General features: G+C 42.5%; 1 protein-coding gene across 1 annotated transcript in view; it reads left to right on the top strand.

Annotated features, from left to right (window-relative positions):
* Positions 1-15,169: 15,169 nt before the first annotated feature.
* Positions 15,170-16,472, top strand: part of LOC124284248 (coiled-coil domain-containing protein 158-like) — a 38,415-nt gene continuing 37,112 nt past the window's right edge. Inside the window, 1 exon segment of the mRNA XM_046720317.1 lies at positions 15,170-15,560. Within this exon segment, the coding sequence (XP_046576273.1) occupies positions 15,326-15,560 (235 nt within the window). The 5' untranslated portion in view covers positions 15,170-15,325.

Here is a 16,472-nt window from a genome sequence, read left to right as displayed (position 1 = left end):
GTACTCGAGGGGTGAGACTCGACTCGGACCCGAGTACTCGAACTTCACACCTTTCAAACAAACGATAGCGTAAGCGGCACACAAGTGAACACTTACTTCATTCCGACTTCATATCGTCGTGTGACTAACACATTTCCTATTGGTCAGAATCCGTATTTGGATTTTTACTTGCCAAATGGGTTGTTTTTTTCATCGTACTGGTTGTACTGCCTGCATAACGCAGTAATATACCGCACAGGCGGCATTTGGTTATTTTTCTCTTTTCACTATCCAGATCAAGACGCCCATACATTTGATTTTTTTATCGTTCTCCATGTCTGTTAAGATAGTTAGCTAATCATTTTAAGAAGTGAAATCTCATAATGATTACTCTCATCTGCAGACTTGTAACAACTAATACCATACAGCCACACCTTATGAGGAGTAAACTACTTAATCTAGGCCTTAATAAAAACATTATTAGATGGGTTAAAGAATTCAGGGTACATAGAACTCAGTATGTCAGTGTCAATGGCTATCAATCTTCTTTCCTCTCAACCTCTACTGGAGCTCCACAGGACTGTGTTCTTTCATCCGTACTCTTCGTTTTGTATACCAATGACTGTTACTTGTCATTAAATGACTTGTTTACTGTGAAATTCGCAGATGACGCCACTGTTACTGGCCTAATTTCTGATTCTGAACCTTATTATCGTCAAGTCATTGACAAAACCGTTTTTATCAAACCTTTATTCAAAGTGTGTTGACCTACAATTTTCTGTGTTGGTATGGGGCCTGTCTGATCGCAACAAAAACAAACTTTTCAAAATTGTTAATACTGCCGACAAAACTTCGAGTATATTCCCTTTATCTATGAGCGCCAGATTGTCAAAAAGGCAACTAAAATTAGATTTGATAGTTAACATATTTTATCTCACCATTTTGAAGTACTTCTTTCTGGACGCTGCTGTCGATTACCTTCCCTCAAAACAAACAGAGCTCGACAGTCTTTCATACCATTAAGTATTCGTGAATGCAACAAATATTTTGCATTATCAACATGTGATAACAACTAGAATTATTCAGCCTTTTTTACCTATGTGGTTAATTGAATTATATCATGTCAGTTTTATTGTGTAAATAGCTTTCGTTTTGTGCATGTAATTATTGTGTATATTTTTTGTTAATTGTGTACATATTCATTTTGAGACAGTTTGGATGTATAAGAATTTCCTCCGGGGTAATAAAGTTATATCTTATCTTAATATTAGACGTTAACGGCCGCTCATGCTTATCACATGGCAGACAGACAGTCTGTCATTGTAATCCAATAATTCGAGTTATCTCCCCTTTTCGAGTCCTCGAGTCCTCGAAAATGGACTCGAGTCCAGCTAAACCCGACTCGTCCTCGAGTACTCGAGTACCCGTGGAAGCCCTATTCTCATGTTTGATCGTAGCACGTGTATATCTAAAATCTGTGTATGATGTGTCCGAAGGGTCAAACTATTTATACAAACAAAATTATTAATGGCTATGTGATGGGTTAAGAAAGGGTGTTGCGATACTTTTTCCCATGTGTATATATTGAATCTGAATACACAATGCTAGGAGGTGGTCAGATGGTGAGTGGTGTTTAACTTACTGGTCAGTCTGGTGTCACATGTGGATTTACAGATGTTGTTGAGGTAGATCTGGTTAGACTCACACTCGCCATTCTTGGCCCTCAAGAGACAGTCGCACGCATTGTCCACGGTGTACACATCTGCAGTAAACACACTTAAATATAGCCATTGTCACGAAGTCAGCACTTACCAGCACACCTGCAGTGGTTGTTACAGGACCAGGGGCACGTGGTCAGCACCTATCAGGACACTGACAGTGGTTGTTACAGGACCAGGGGCACGTGGTCAGGACCTATCAGGACACTGACAGTGGTTGTTACAAGGATTAGGGGCACGTGGTCAGCACCTACCAGGACACTGACAGTGGTTGTTACTGGACAAGGGGCACGTGGTCAGTACCTATCAGGACACTGACAGTGCTTGTTACAGGACCAGGGGCACGTAGTCAACACCTACCAGGACACTGGCAGTGGTTGTTACAGAACCAGGGGCACGTGGTCAGCACCTACCAGGACACTCGCAGTGGTTGTTACAGGACCAGGGGCACGTGGTCAGCACCTACCAGGACACTGACAGTGGTTGTTACAGGACCAGGGGTACGTTGTCAGCACCTACCAGGACACTGACAGTGGTTGTTACAGAACCAGGGGCACGTGGTCAGCATCTATCAGGACACTGACAGTGCTTGTTACAGGACCAGGGGCACGTGGTCAGCACCTACCAGGACACTGACAGTGGTTGTTACAGGACCAGGGGCACGTGGTCAGTACCTATCAGGACACTCGCAGTGGTTGTTCCAGGACTAGGGGTACGTGGTCAGTACCTACCAGGACACTGACAGTCCTTGTTACAGGACCAGGGGTACGTTGTCAGCACCTACCAGGAAACTCGCAGTGGTTGTTACAGGACAAGGGGCACGTGGTCAGCACCTACCAGGACACTGAGAGTGGTTGTTACAGGACCAGGGGCACGTGGTCAGCACCTACCAGGACACTCGCAGTGGTTGTTACAGGACAAGGGGCACGTGGTCAGCACCTACCAGGACACTGACAGTGGTTGTTACAGGACCAGGGGTACGTTGTCAGCACCTATCAGGACACTGACAGTGGTTGTTACAGGACCAGGGGCACGTGGTCAGCACCTACCAGGACACTGACAATGGTTGTTACAGGACCAGGGGTACGTGGTCAGCACCTACCAGGACACTGGCAGTGGTTGTAAAAGGACCAGGGGCACGTGGTCAGTACCTACCAGGACACTGGCAGTGGTTGTTACAGGACCAGGGGCACGTGGTCAGCACCTACCAGGACACTCGCAGTGGTTGTTACAGGACCAGGGGCACGTGGTCAGTACCTACCAGGACACTCGCAGTGGTTGTTACAGGACCAGGGGCACGTGGTCAGCACCTACCAGGACACTGACAGTGGTTGTTACAGGACCAGGGGCACGTGGTCAGCACCTACCAGGACACTCGCAGTGGTTGTTACAGGACCAGGGGCACGTGGTCAGCATGTAGGCGGGATTCAGCTCACACTGGTGGATACTGGCCCAATAACCACACCGGAAGTCGCTGTCTAAACAGGCTGGAAGACAACATCCAACACTGAGCATCATATTATGAATTCTTTAGCCTTTGATGTAATTTCCATGAATTTGTAATTTCATTTAATAATGAGTGAAGGAATCGTTGTTACATGACCTGTCCTAACGTAACCGTTTATCAAACCTCCTCAACGAGTGACAATGGTTTGTTTCTTCTATTCATGTCTGTCAGTTAGTATAAGTAAGTTGGCGAAAAGATCCGCCATGTTCAAGGAATTGTTTTACCTTGAAGGAAGGGAAAGGATCCGCCATGTTCAAGGAATTGTTTTACTTGAAGGGAGGGAAAGGATCCGCCATGTACAACAAGGTGTTGTTTTACGTGAAGGGAGGGAAAGGATCCGCCATGTACAAGGAGTTGGTTTACTTGAAGGGAGGGAAAGGATCCGACATGTTCAAGAAATTGTTTTACGTGAAGGGAGGGAAAGGATCCGCCCTGTACAACAAGGTGTTGTTTTACTTGAAGGAAGGGAAAGAATCCGCCTTGTACAACAAGGTGTTGTTTTACTTGAAGAGAGGAAAGGATCCGCCATGTACAACAAGGACTTGTTTTACTTGAAGGGAGGGAAAGGATCCGCTTTGTACAACAAGGTGTTGTTTTACTTGAAGGAAGGGAAAGAATCCGCCTTGTACAACAAGGTGTTGTTTTACTTGAAGAGAGGAAAGGATCCGCCATGTACAACAAGGAATTGTTTTACTTGAAGGGAGGGAAAGGATCCGCTTTGTACAACGAGGTGTTGTTTTACGTGAAGGGAGGGAAAGGATCCGCCTTGTACAACAAGGAATTGTTTTACGTGAAGGGAGGGAAAGGATCCGCCTTGTACAAGAAGGAGTTGGTTTACTTGAAGGGAAGGAAAGGATCCGCCATGTACAACAAGGTGTTGTTTTACTTGAAGGGAGGGAAAGGATCCGCCTTGTACAAGAAGGAGTTGGTTTACTTGAAGGGAGGGAAAGGATCCGCCTTGTACAACAAGGTGTTGTTTTACTTGAAGGGAGGGAAATGATCCGCCTTGTACAACCAGGAATTGTTTTACTTGAAGGAAGGGAAAGGATCCGCCTTGTGGAAGAAGGAGTGGGTTTACTGGAAGGTAGGGAAAGGATCCGCCATGTACAACCAGGAATTGTTTTACTTGAAGGGAAGGAAAGGATCTGCCATGTACAGAAGGAATTGTTTTACTTGAAGGGAGGGAAAGGATCCGCCATGTAAAACAAGTTGTTGTTTTACTTGAAGGAAGGGAAAGGATCCGCCATGTACAACAAGGAATTTGTTGTACTTGAAGGAAGGGAAAGGATCTGCCATGTTCAAGGAATTGATTTACTTGAAGGGAGGGAAAGGATCCGCCTTGTACAACAAGGTGTTGTTTTACTTGAAGGAAGGGAAAGGATCCTCCTTGTACAACAAGGAATTGATTTACTTGAAGGAAGGGAAAGGATCCTCCTTGTACAACCAGGAATTGTTTTACTTGAAGGAAGGGAAAGATTCTGCCATGTACAACAAGGAATTGTTTTACTTGAAGGGAGGGAAAGGATCTGCCTTGTACAACCATGAATTGTTTTACTTGAAGGAAGGGAAAGGATCTGCCATGTTCAAGGAATTGATTTTCTTGAAGGAAGGGAAAGGATCCGCCTTGTACAACAAGGTGTTGTTTTACGTGAAGGAAGGGAAAGGATCCGCCTTGTACAAGAAGGAATTGTTTTACTTGAAGGAAGGGAAAGGATCCGCCTTGTACAAGAAGGAGTTGGTTTACTTGAAGGGAGGTCAAGGATCCGCCATGTACAACCATGAATTGTTTTACTTGAAGGGAGGGAAAGGATCCGCCATGTACAACAAGGTGTTGTTTTACTTGAAGGAAGGGCAAGGATCCGCCATGTTCAAGGAATTGTTTTACTTGAAGGGAGGGAAAGGATCCGCCATGTACAACAAGGTGTTGTTTTACTTGAAGGAAGGGAAAGGATCCGCCATGTTCAAGGAATTGTTTTACTTGAAGGGAGGGAAAGGATCCGCCATGTACAACAAGGTGTTGTTTTACGTGAAGGGAGGGAAAGGATCCGCCATGTACAAGGAGTTGGTTTACTTGAAGGGAGGGAAAGGATCCGACATGTTCAAGAAATTGTTTTACGTGAAGGGAGGGAAAGGATCCGCCTTGTACAACAAGGTGTTGTTTTACTTGAAGGAAGGGAAAGGATCCGCCATGTTCAAGGAATTGGTTTACTTGAAGGAAGGGAAAGGATCCGCCTTGTACAACAAGGTGTTGTTTTACTTGAAGGAAGGGAAAGAATCCGCCTTGTACAACAAGGTGTTGTTTTACTTGAAGAGAGGAAAGGATCCGCCATGTACACCAAGGAATTGTTTTACTTGAAGGGAGGGAAAGGATCCGCTTTGTACAACAAGGTGTTGTTTTACTTGAAGGAAGGGAAAGAATCCGCCTTGTACAACAAGGTGTTGTTTTACTTGAAGAGAGGAAAGGATCCGCCATGTACAACAAGGAATTGTTTTACTTGAAGGGAGGGAAAGGATCCGCTTTGTACAACGAGGTGTTGTTTTACGTGAAGGGAGGGAAAGGATCCGCCTTGTACAACAAGAAATTGTTTTACGTGAAGGGAGGGAAAGGATCCGCCTTGTACAAGAAGGAGTTGGTTTACTTGAAGGGAAGGAAAGGATCCGCCATGTACAACAAGGTGTTGTTTTACTTGAAGGGAGGGAAAGGATCCGCCTTGTACAAGAAGGAGTTGGTTTACTTGAAGGGAGGGAAAGGATCCGCCTTGTACAACAAGGTGTTGTTTTACTTGAAGGGAGGGAAATGATCCGCCTTGTACAACCAGGAATTGTTTTATTTGAAGGAAGGGAAAGGATCCGCCTTGTGGAAGAAGGAGTTGGTTTACTGGAAGGTAGGGAAAGGATCCGCCATGTACAACCAGGAATTGTTTTACTTGAAGGGAGGGAAAGGATCCGCCATGTAAAACAAGTTGTTGTTTTACTTGAAGGAAGGGAAAGGATCCGCCATGTACAACAAGGAATTTGTTGTACTTGAAGGAAGGGAAAGGATCTGCCATGTTCAAGGAATTGATTTACTTGAAGGGAGGGAAAGGATCCGCCTTGTACAACAAGGTGTTGTTTTACTTGAAGGAAGGGAAAGGATCCTCCTTGTACAACAAGGAATTGATTTACTTGAAGGAAGGAAAGGATCCTCCTTGTACAACCAGGAATTGTTTTACTACTTGAAGGAAGGGAAAGATTCTGCCATGTACAACAAGGAATTGTTTTACTTGAAGGGAGGAAAGGATCTGCCTTGTACAACCATGAATTGTTTTACTTGAAGGAAGGGAAAGGATCTGCCATGTTCAAGGAATTGATTTTCTTGAAGGAAGGAAAGGATCCGCCATGTACAACAAGGTGTTGTTTTACGTGAAGGAAGGGAAAGGATCCGCCTTGTACAAGAAGGAATTGTTTTACTTGAAGGAAGGGAAAGGATCCGCCTTGTACAAGAAGGAGTTGGTTTACTTGAAGGGAGGTCAAGGATCCGCCATGTACAACCATGAATTGTTTTACTTGAAGGGAGGGAAAGGATCCGCCATGTACAACAAGGTGTTGTTTTACTTGAAGGAAGGGCAAGGATCCGCCATGTTCAAGGAATTGATTTACTTGAAGGGAGGGAAAGGATCCGCCTTGTACAACAAGTTGTTGTTTTACTTGAAGGAAGGGCAAGGATCCGCCATGTTCAAGGAATTGTTTTACTTGAAGGGAGGGAAAGGATCCGCCATGGACAACAAGGTGTTGTTTTACTTGAAGGAAGGGAAAGGATCTGCCATGTTCAAGGAATTGATTTACTTGAAGGGAGGGAAAGGATCCGCCATGTTCAAGGAATTGATTTACTTGAAGGGAGGGAAAGGATCCGCCTTGTACAACAAGTTGTTGTTTTACTTGAAGGAAGGGCAAGGATCCGCCATGTTCAAGGAATTGATTTACTTGAAGGGAGGGAAAGGATCCGCCATATACAACAAGGTGTTGTTTTACTTGAAGGAAGGGTAAGGGTCTGCTCTGTAAACAGGATAATTTGACTGCAGCGAATTGAGTGAAAGGAGTATCTGTGTAAATGTATTATCCTAACGGAAGGAACAGCCATGTGCAGCCACAAATAAAGTTGTTTAATAGCTTCTAATATGTCACGAGGATTTATAGGCATAAGAAAGTCTGCACACAGATACTCGCTTCCGAATTGGGGAATTATACCTGCTCCGAGTTAACAAAGCGTCTTCCCTCTTCACTACGTTCCAGGCATATGCTGTGAGGATATGCAAATGTATGAGGTCCTTTGTGTATGTTCATTGACATTGTGCATACCTGTATTACATTGATTGTAATCGCGGATTTTCTCCCCAAATCGATGATGTACACAGATGTTTAGGCGACTACTCGTGAATCAGGGTAAAATGGTGTCGTGGTGGGTGTAACTTCATCGACCTGTTGTGCATGTCATCGTTCTTATATCGAGTCTTATATAGTCAGCCTTTACATGCAATAAAGGTGAAAATGTTCAAACTGTAATATTCAACAGTCAATTATATATTTACAGTGAAACATTCACCAAGCAATTATGTACCTTGAATTTATGTTGAACTTCAAGGATGGATGATTGGTTAAATAGTATGATATAACATCTGTATGAAACTTTACATGAAACTTGAAAGATTAAATTCATCACTTTCGCATTTAATACCATACAGTTCAGATAATACATGTATGTTAGCAACACCTATGTGTGATGCAAGAGTATTTACGTGAACACTGAACATTGTGTGTTTTGGATGCAGATGTGTGTTAACAATCAAGTCCAAGCAACACCAAACAGGTATCGCTACAGGAACGCTACAGGAACGCTACAGGAATGTTGTAAGGATCGCTATCGGAACGCTACAGGAACGCTACAGGAATGTTGTAAGGATCACCATTGGAACGCTACAGGAACGCTACAGGAATGTTATAAGGATCACTATTGGAACGCTACAGGAACGCTACAGGATTGTTATAAGAATCACTATTGGAACGCTACAGGAACGCTACAGGAATGTTATAAGGATCACTATTGGAACGCTACAGGAACGCTACAGGATTGTTATAAGAATCACTATTGGAACGCTACAGGAACGCTACAGGAATGTTATAAGGATCACTATTAGACAGGAATGTTATAAGGATCACTATTGGAACTGCTACAAACCTTACAGGAATGTTATAAGGATCTAACGCTACAGGAATGTTATAAGGATCACTATTGGAACGCTACAGGAACGCTACAGGAATGTTATAAGGATCACTATTGGAACGCTACAGGAATGTTATAAGGATCACTATTGGAACGCTACAGGAACGCTACAGGAATGTTATAAGGATCACTATTGGGACGCTACAGGAACGCTACAGGAATGTTATAAGGATCACTATTGGAACGCTACAGGAATGTTATAAGGATCACTATTGGAACGCTACAGGAACGTTGTATGCATCGCTATAGGAACACTATAGAAACTACTCACCTGCGCTTGTAGTTTTAAACCCCAAACAGAAGCTCACAAACATAAGTTCAAAAACCTCCATTCCGTTGAGACATCACGGGCGGTACATCATTGAACTTTAAATCCAAGACTCTCACAAAGCACACCAATAGTCCACGAAATAGTATCCGTGAAAGTTCCCAAGTTGGAACCACAAACGACGAACAGTTCCCTTCTACCCATGGTAAGTGTAATTCAATAAATCGATCGTAATTTATGTTCCCTTTTCACATAAAACTCCTGGTCATGATGATGTTGTAGTCGATGTAGATGTAACAATGTGACGACGTCCCCAGGGCAGCCATGTAGCCACCTGGACACGCGACCCGGCTGTGGTCCCAAACCCAGTGGTACAAGTACACGATGTATTGTAGGTCGTATTGACGTTTTCTTAGTTGTTACTTGACATCAATGGCAATAATTACTTTTCTGCGCTAACACACACGATATGTAACCAAGTCAGCACGGAACTACACACTGTAGATACATCGGGCCCTTTCACAGGCTAGCACTGTGAAGAGAGTATTGACATTCGCTCAATTGGGTAACATTTTATTGTTTATTTTGTTTGAGTGTTTCTTTTCGCTTACGTTTTAACAAGATTTTCTTTTCGACAGAACACCCCGTGAGTTAAACGTCATTAACGTCCATGGAAAAATCTAATTAGTTGTTGATCAAACTTCCTCACTGCTTGATTTGTTTGTTTGTTTGTTGACTATAACTGTGATCAACAACATCCCAGCTGATGTGGGCAGTCAGTAAATAACAACACCTGGGCCAGACAATATCAGTCGTGGTACTAGTAGTGTCATTTATTACATCCTCTTTGTGTGTTTTTGTGCCCAGAGGACCAGCTCATCGCGTGTGGAGACGGCCATTTCCACTAATGTACGTTCCTAGCTGTATGTAATACATGGCACTTCGATATATAGCCCAATGCATTCTTTTAATGCAGCATATGCCAGCTATACCGTATCAGCAGATAAATGTACCATCCATAATTTATGTTAGCTATACCGTATCAATTGGTAAATATAACAGCCATATGTTAGCTATACCGTATCAGTAGGTAAACATACCATCCATATGTTAGCTATACCGTATCAGTAGCTAAATATACCAGCCATGTGTTAACTATACCGTATCAGTTGGTAAATATACCAGCCATGTGTTAGCTATACCGTATCAGTAGGTAAATATACCATCCATCAGTATCAGTTAAATATACCAGCCATGTGTTATCCGTATCAGTAGCTAAATATAATCCATATGTTATATACCATCCATATCCATGTTTAGCTATACAGTATCAGTAGCTAAATATACCATCCATATGTTAGCTATACCAGTAGCTAAATATATCCAGTAGGTAAAATATACCAGCCATATGTTAGCTATGTGTTATCAGTAGATAAATATACCAGTCATATTAGCTATACCGTATCAGTAGGTAAATATACCAGCCATGTGTTAGCTATACCGTATCAGTAGCTAAATATACCAGCCATGTGTTAGCTATACCGTATCAGTAGGTAAATATACCAGCCATATGTTAGCTATACCGTATCAGTAGGTAAATATACCAGCCATATGTTAGCTATACCGTATCAGTAGGTAAATATACCATCCATATGTTAGCTATACCGTATCAGTAGGTAAATATACCATCCATATGTTAGGTAAACATACCATCCATATCAGTAGGTAAATATACCATCCATATGTTAGCTATACCGTATCAGTAGGTAAACATACCATCCATATGTTAGCTATACCGTATCAGTAAGTAAATATACCATCCATATGTTAGCTATACCTTATCAGCAGCTAAATATACCATCCATGTGTTAGCTGTACCATATCAGTAGCGAAATATACAGGCTATGTACCGTATCAGTAGCGAAATATACCAGCCATGTGTTAACTATACAGTATCAGTTAAATATACCAGTTATATACCGTATCAGTAGCTAAATATACCAGCCATGTTAGCTTAACTATACCGTATCAGTAGGTAAATATACCATCCATGTGTTAGGTAAATATACCATCCGTATCAGTAGGTAAATATACCATCCATATGTTATATCAGTAGGTAGCTATACCGTTATCAGTAATCCATATGTTAGCTATGCCGTAAAAATATACCATCCATATGTTAGCTATACCATCAGTAGGTAAATATACCATCCATATGTATATAATTAGACCATCCACTATACCGTATCAGTAGGTAAACATACCATCCATGTGTTAACTATACCGTATCAGTAGGTAAATATACCAGCCATGTGTTAGCTATACAGTATCAGTAGATAAATATACCAGCCATGTGTTAACTATACCGTATCAGTAGCTAAATATACCAGCCATATGTTAGCTATCTACCTGCTTCCTGTCCTGGGACACATGGACACTCTAACACGCCATTATGTCAGTGGTTTCGTGTTTGGATTATTGTATAAGTAATGCTTGAGTGAGTGAGTGCGTTCGTGCGTTCGTGCGTGAGTGAGTGAGTGAGTGAGTGAGAACAGCATTTCTGTTATATCATGCTTTATCGGTTAAGCGTGGGAGGCAAGCCGGAAGTGATGCGGGTCCCTGACATTTGATGTCAGGGGGATAAGGGATTCGTAGTATGTGTAGTATAGTGACGCAGCCGCTAGCACTGAACGCAGTTGCGTTGACTGTACGCAGTATTTAGGTAGAAATAACTTCTTTACCCTGAAAACAGTATAGACCCGTGAAAATCCGGGATAGAATTGGCCTTCAGTAACCCAAGCTTGTTACCTGTAAGAGGCAACTAACGAGATCGGGTGGTCAGGCTCGCTGACTTGGTTGACACATGTCATTGTATCCCAAATGCGTAGATCGATGCTGTTGATCACTGGATTGTCTGGTCCAGAGTCGATTAGTTACAGATCGCTGCCAATATTGCTGAGTAACAACCAACCAACTGAAAACATTAACATCATGTCCGCAATAAACACATTTGGAAACAAGTCACCAGATCACTTGACCTGTAAGCAGAAGCGTATGCCGAGTTTGTGAGCCACGTTATTGTAACCTTCGTAATGGTACTTCAATGTTAGGGTAGTTAACGATGCCATGTATATCTACAGTTACGTATAGTAACCACTTCTCAGATCCAGATACCACGAACTGTCTACCAGCTGGTCGCACCTTCACAACAGGCGCTCCATCACCCATTGTGGTCCAAGCTTCATGGGTGCAAGGTAAATAACCAGGGATTAAAATTAAAACTCGTTACAGTATAAATAGCACTTAAGAGCGTCACCACTATAATCATCGGTTTGATCCCTCCATACTGTAGTTTCCAAGCGGTAAACGTGGAATTCCATCAAGTTGATTTCGGTATAAATCTGAAACACCAGAAGCAGGTGTCATAACGAATTTAACCACTCACTTCTTTTTGTGGCCTATCCATATCTTTGATATTATCATCCCATCAAAGCAAAACGGAACAAGTAATTTTCCCATTGCCCATTGCAGAAAATACTGTGCAGATGTGGACCATAATGAGCCTACCAGCACCACATGGGTTTTTTATGATGTGTGACCTTGCTGACTGGGTGACCTTGTACTCATCGCTGCTGCTGTCGAACAATAGAACATGACGATTCTAATGGATTGTTTACTACCCAAGCAATTGCTGCAATATTGTTGAGAGTGGCGTGAAGCAATATTGTTGAGAGCGGCGTGAAGCAATATTGTTGAGAGTGGCGTGAAGCAACATTGTTGAAAGTGGCGTGAAGCAACATTGTTGAAAGTGGCGTGAAGCAACATTGTTGGGAGTGGCGTGAAGCAACATTGTTGAGAGCGGCGTGAAGCAACATTGTTGAGAGTGGCGTGAAGCAACATTGTTGAGAGTGGCGTGAAGCAACATTGTTGAGAGCGGCGTGAAGCAACATTGTTGAGAGTGGCGTGAAGCAACATTGTTGAGAGTGGCGTGAAGCAATATTGTTGAGAGTGGCGTGGCGTGAAGCAATATTGTTGAGAGTGGCGTGGCGTGAAGCAACATTGTTGAGAGTGGCGTGAAGCAACATTGTTGAGAGTGGCGTGAAGCAACATTGTTGAGAGCGGCGTGAAGCAACATTGTTGAGAGCGGCGTGAAGCAACATTGTTGAGAGTGGCGTGAAGCAACATTGTTGAGAGTGGCGTGAAGCGATATTGTTGAGAGTGGCGTGGCGTGAAGCAATATTGTTGAAAGTGGCGTGAAGCAATATTGTTGAAAGTGGCGTGAAGCAATATTGTTGAAAGTGGCGTGAAGCAACATCCACCCACATTATCGTTTCGGATCACGAGTTAACCAAGTCACACGCAATGTAAATTCCCGAAACAAGCTCGCTATATATCCAACATATCCAGGTGGAGGGTCGGATTCTGCTTTGCTGACAGCTACCAACAGTTGAGTGAATGAGTGAGTTGGGTTTTAGCAATATTCCAGCAATATCATGGTGGGGGACGCCAGACATGGGCTTCACACATTGTACCCATGTTGGGAATCGAACCAGGGTCTTCGGCGTTTCCAGTTGGTGAAGCCCATGGAAACGACACTGTAAATGACAACCGAGAAACATAATTGGGATGAATATGACAATGGAAAAGTGTCTGGCACGCCTAGCCGTGAAGATCCTGGTTATCTAGAATTGATCTTCAGTAACCCATAGTGTTGGGAATTGGTTAAAATCTAATAATTGATGATTGGTCCATTACAACCGATCAATCATCGAAAATAATTGGTTAGCGTCATTTATCAAATGTTCCTGTTATCTTTGTTAATGCACACAAAAAATAAAGAAAAAACATGTAGTAATTTGGGTTTCTTGCAAATTGCATAAAGTCCATTTGCAAATTTTGCATATTTAAATGATCATTAGTATGTTAGGAACACATATTTCCTTGATTCTTTAAGATAAATTCAATCATGACTTGGAACGAGCTTGTAGTGCTTATGAAATGTAAATTTAATGATACAGACAAAACCATCCCTGTGAAAAATATTGTTAATGCAAACAAGTGTTCCAAGATCGGTCGTGTTCGATTACGAGAAAACATGTTCGATTGCTTGGTCGTTTAGTCACTGCGAGCAATCTTCGATTATTTCAATTAATCGGACCACCACCAGTAACCCATATGCTTGCCGTAAGAGGTGACCAACGGGATCGGGTGGTCAGGCTCGCTAACTTGGTTGACACATGTCATCGTATCCTAGTTGGGTAGATCGATACTCATGCTGTTGATCATTAGATTGTCTGGTCAGATTCGATTATTCGTTCTTGTTACGACTCGTGCAGCTCTAGATCTGTTTTGTACCCGTTGGGGTCTGTTGATGGAGGTTGTTCCGGAAATCAGAGAGTTACAGTAGTCAAGCCTGGAGGTAACATAACATCGGATAAGGAGTTTAGTGGTCTCGATGTACAGATAGCGCCTGATCTTCCCAACACGCCGAAGATGTAGTGACGCAGCCCTCGCTATGGCCAGAGAGTGGGAGTCTGGTGACATGGAACTTGAGAATGTCACGCCAAGATTTTTCACCTGTTGTGATGGAGCAATGGTGTCTCTACCAACTGAGAGTGAGGGATTAGAGATCTTGTTTTGTTGTACCTTGGTGCCAATTATCATGAATTCGGTTTTGTTGTCGTTTAGCTGGAGAAAGTTGGTGGTCATCCAGGTGCGGAGGTCACTGATACACTGCTCTAGAACTGCAACTGATGTGGTGTAGTTCGATGGACTGATACCTGTATAGAGCTGGTTGTCATCAGCATAGCCGTGAAACTCGAGGTTGTACTTCCTGATGATGTTGCCGATGGGGAGAATGTACAGGGAGAACAGGATCGGGCCCAACACTGAACCCTGCGGTACGCCGGGCTTTAGCCGGGATGGACTTGAAGCTTCAGCATCAACTTTGACCCTTACAGTTCTGTTGGTGAGATATGATCTAAACCACTCTAGGGCAATGCCAGTGATGCCTACAGTGTGTTCCAGCCTCTGTAACAGGATGCTGTGGTCCACCGTGTCGAAGGCGGCGGAGAGGTCCAAGAGTGTGCGTGCGTGCGTGCGTGTGTGTGTGTGTGTTCAGGGGTTCGAACCCCCTTTTGAAAATGACCCCCTTTTGAAAGACCACATTGAAAAAAAATTGCTCCCCTTTCAAAATTCCTGGATACGCTCATGCATTCACAGTTCACCATGCATCTTAATTTGTTATATTTATATATGAAAGTCATAACATGAATATATATTAAAACGATGGAGCTCGTAGCTGATCCCATAAATTCACACGCCTGTAGGGACACGACCGGGTTCCTCCTCACAGCCGCACAGAATGCGCATTCAGCCATGTTAAGACTTTAACAATACATGGATTACCTCCCTTCCACAGGTCAATGCGCCTGCGCTAGCGGAAACCCGCTTTATACAAAACAAACTGAATTTACGAAGTTTTATCGAAGTGTGTGACTTTGTTGACACGAAGTAAGTCAATATCAGTGATCATGACATACTCCTGACTGTCAAAGCAGTCAAACTGTATATGTCTCAACTCATGATCAAACATGGACACAATGAATTCTTCGTTTACAACTGTGCCCACAGTGAGCATGATCCCAGGGCAAGGGACGCCGTCGTCTGCATCAACGCCTGCAATGAACAACAACAGTGCCATGGATGACGGTTCTAATCTTACTGCTGCGGGTTTAAGACAGAGTAGTAGAGAGTTTGCTGAACAGATAAGAAGACTGGAACTGGAAGGAAATAAGCTACGAGAAGTGACATTAGCTAGTTTGGCAGGTAAGGACTAAGGTAATGACAGCCAGGCAGGACTAGGCATGTCAAGGGAAATCCGCCAAGTAGGAAACCTGAACTTCGTGGAAAGTTTGTGTTCGTGTCATGCAGGAGAAATGATCTTTCATGTCAGACAGCAGGGTGTCGATTTCACTTTAATGGCAAACATATGATATTTTTTCTGACCGGGAGGTATGACTCTAAACAATGTCAATAAAGCAGAAGACCTACTTCATGGCAGAAGTGAGCATGGATGCTCGATGGGTTAATAATCTTAGCCTTAGGCGGTTGACTAATGAAAGCTAACCTGGATTACAGTCTTAAGGTAATCTGACATCAAACAACTGAAGGTGTATTCCATTTCTCAGGGAACAAATTGTTTTCACGAGTTCACTGATATGAATGGAACAATATTTTCCTCAATATTAACATGCTAACAAGACTTAGTGACTCTAAATATCTTTAGTGAAATATCAGTGTTTTGTATAATTATTCATAAATTATACATAATAATTCTGAAGACTTACATACATACATGCTCATATTGTGTACTAATTTTGTTGTGGATACTTGTAATAATAACTAAATCATGATAATAATAATAACCATGATACATTTTGAATGAGATGAAATATTTTATTCTTCTTTTTTTGTGAAATATATTTTTACAGAAGACCCACTTTATTACGCTCATCAAGAATTGATTAGACAAACAGTTTCTCAAGATAAAATACTGTAATTATTAAATTAGTGTTTAACATGTTTAAACATATTTAAAATGTGCTACACAGCACAGTTCAACTTTACATGTTCATCAAAGTGGTCATCAAACCATTGTACCTGTTCTGCTGTAATTCAGAGTATTATCATGATTATCAAACCTAAGGAGGGATGAATGCAAATTACAAACACATATAC

The sequence above is a fragment of the Haliotis rubra genome, unplaced genomic scaffold (genome assembly GCF_003918875.1).
Source record: "Haliotis rubra isolate DU_JTF1 unplaced genomic scaffold, ASM391887v1 Scf331, whole genome shotgun sequence".
NCBI lineage: Eukaryota > Metazoa > Mollusca > Gastropoda > Lepetellida > Haliotidae > Haliotis > Haliotis rubra.
The sequence above is the reverse complement of the archived record's forward strand: the minus strand, read 5'-3'. Positions and strand labels throughout refer to the sequence as shown.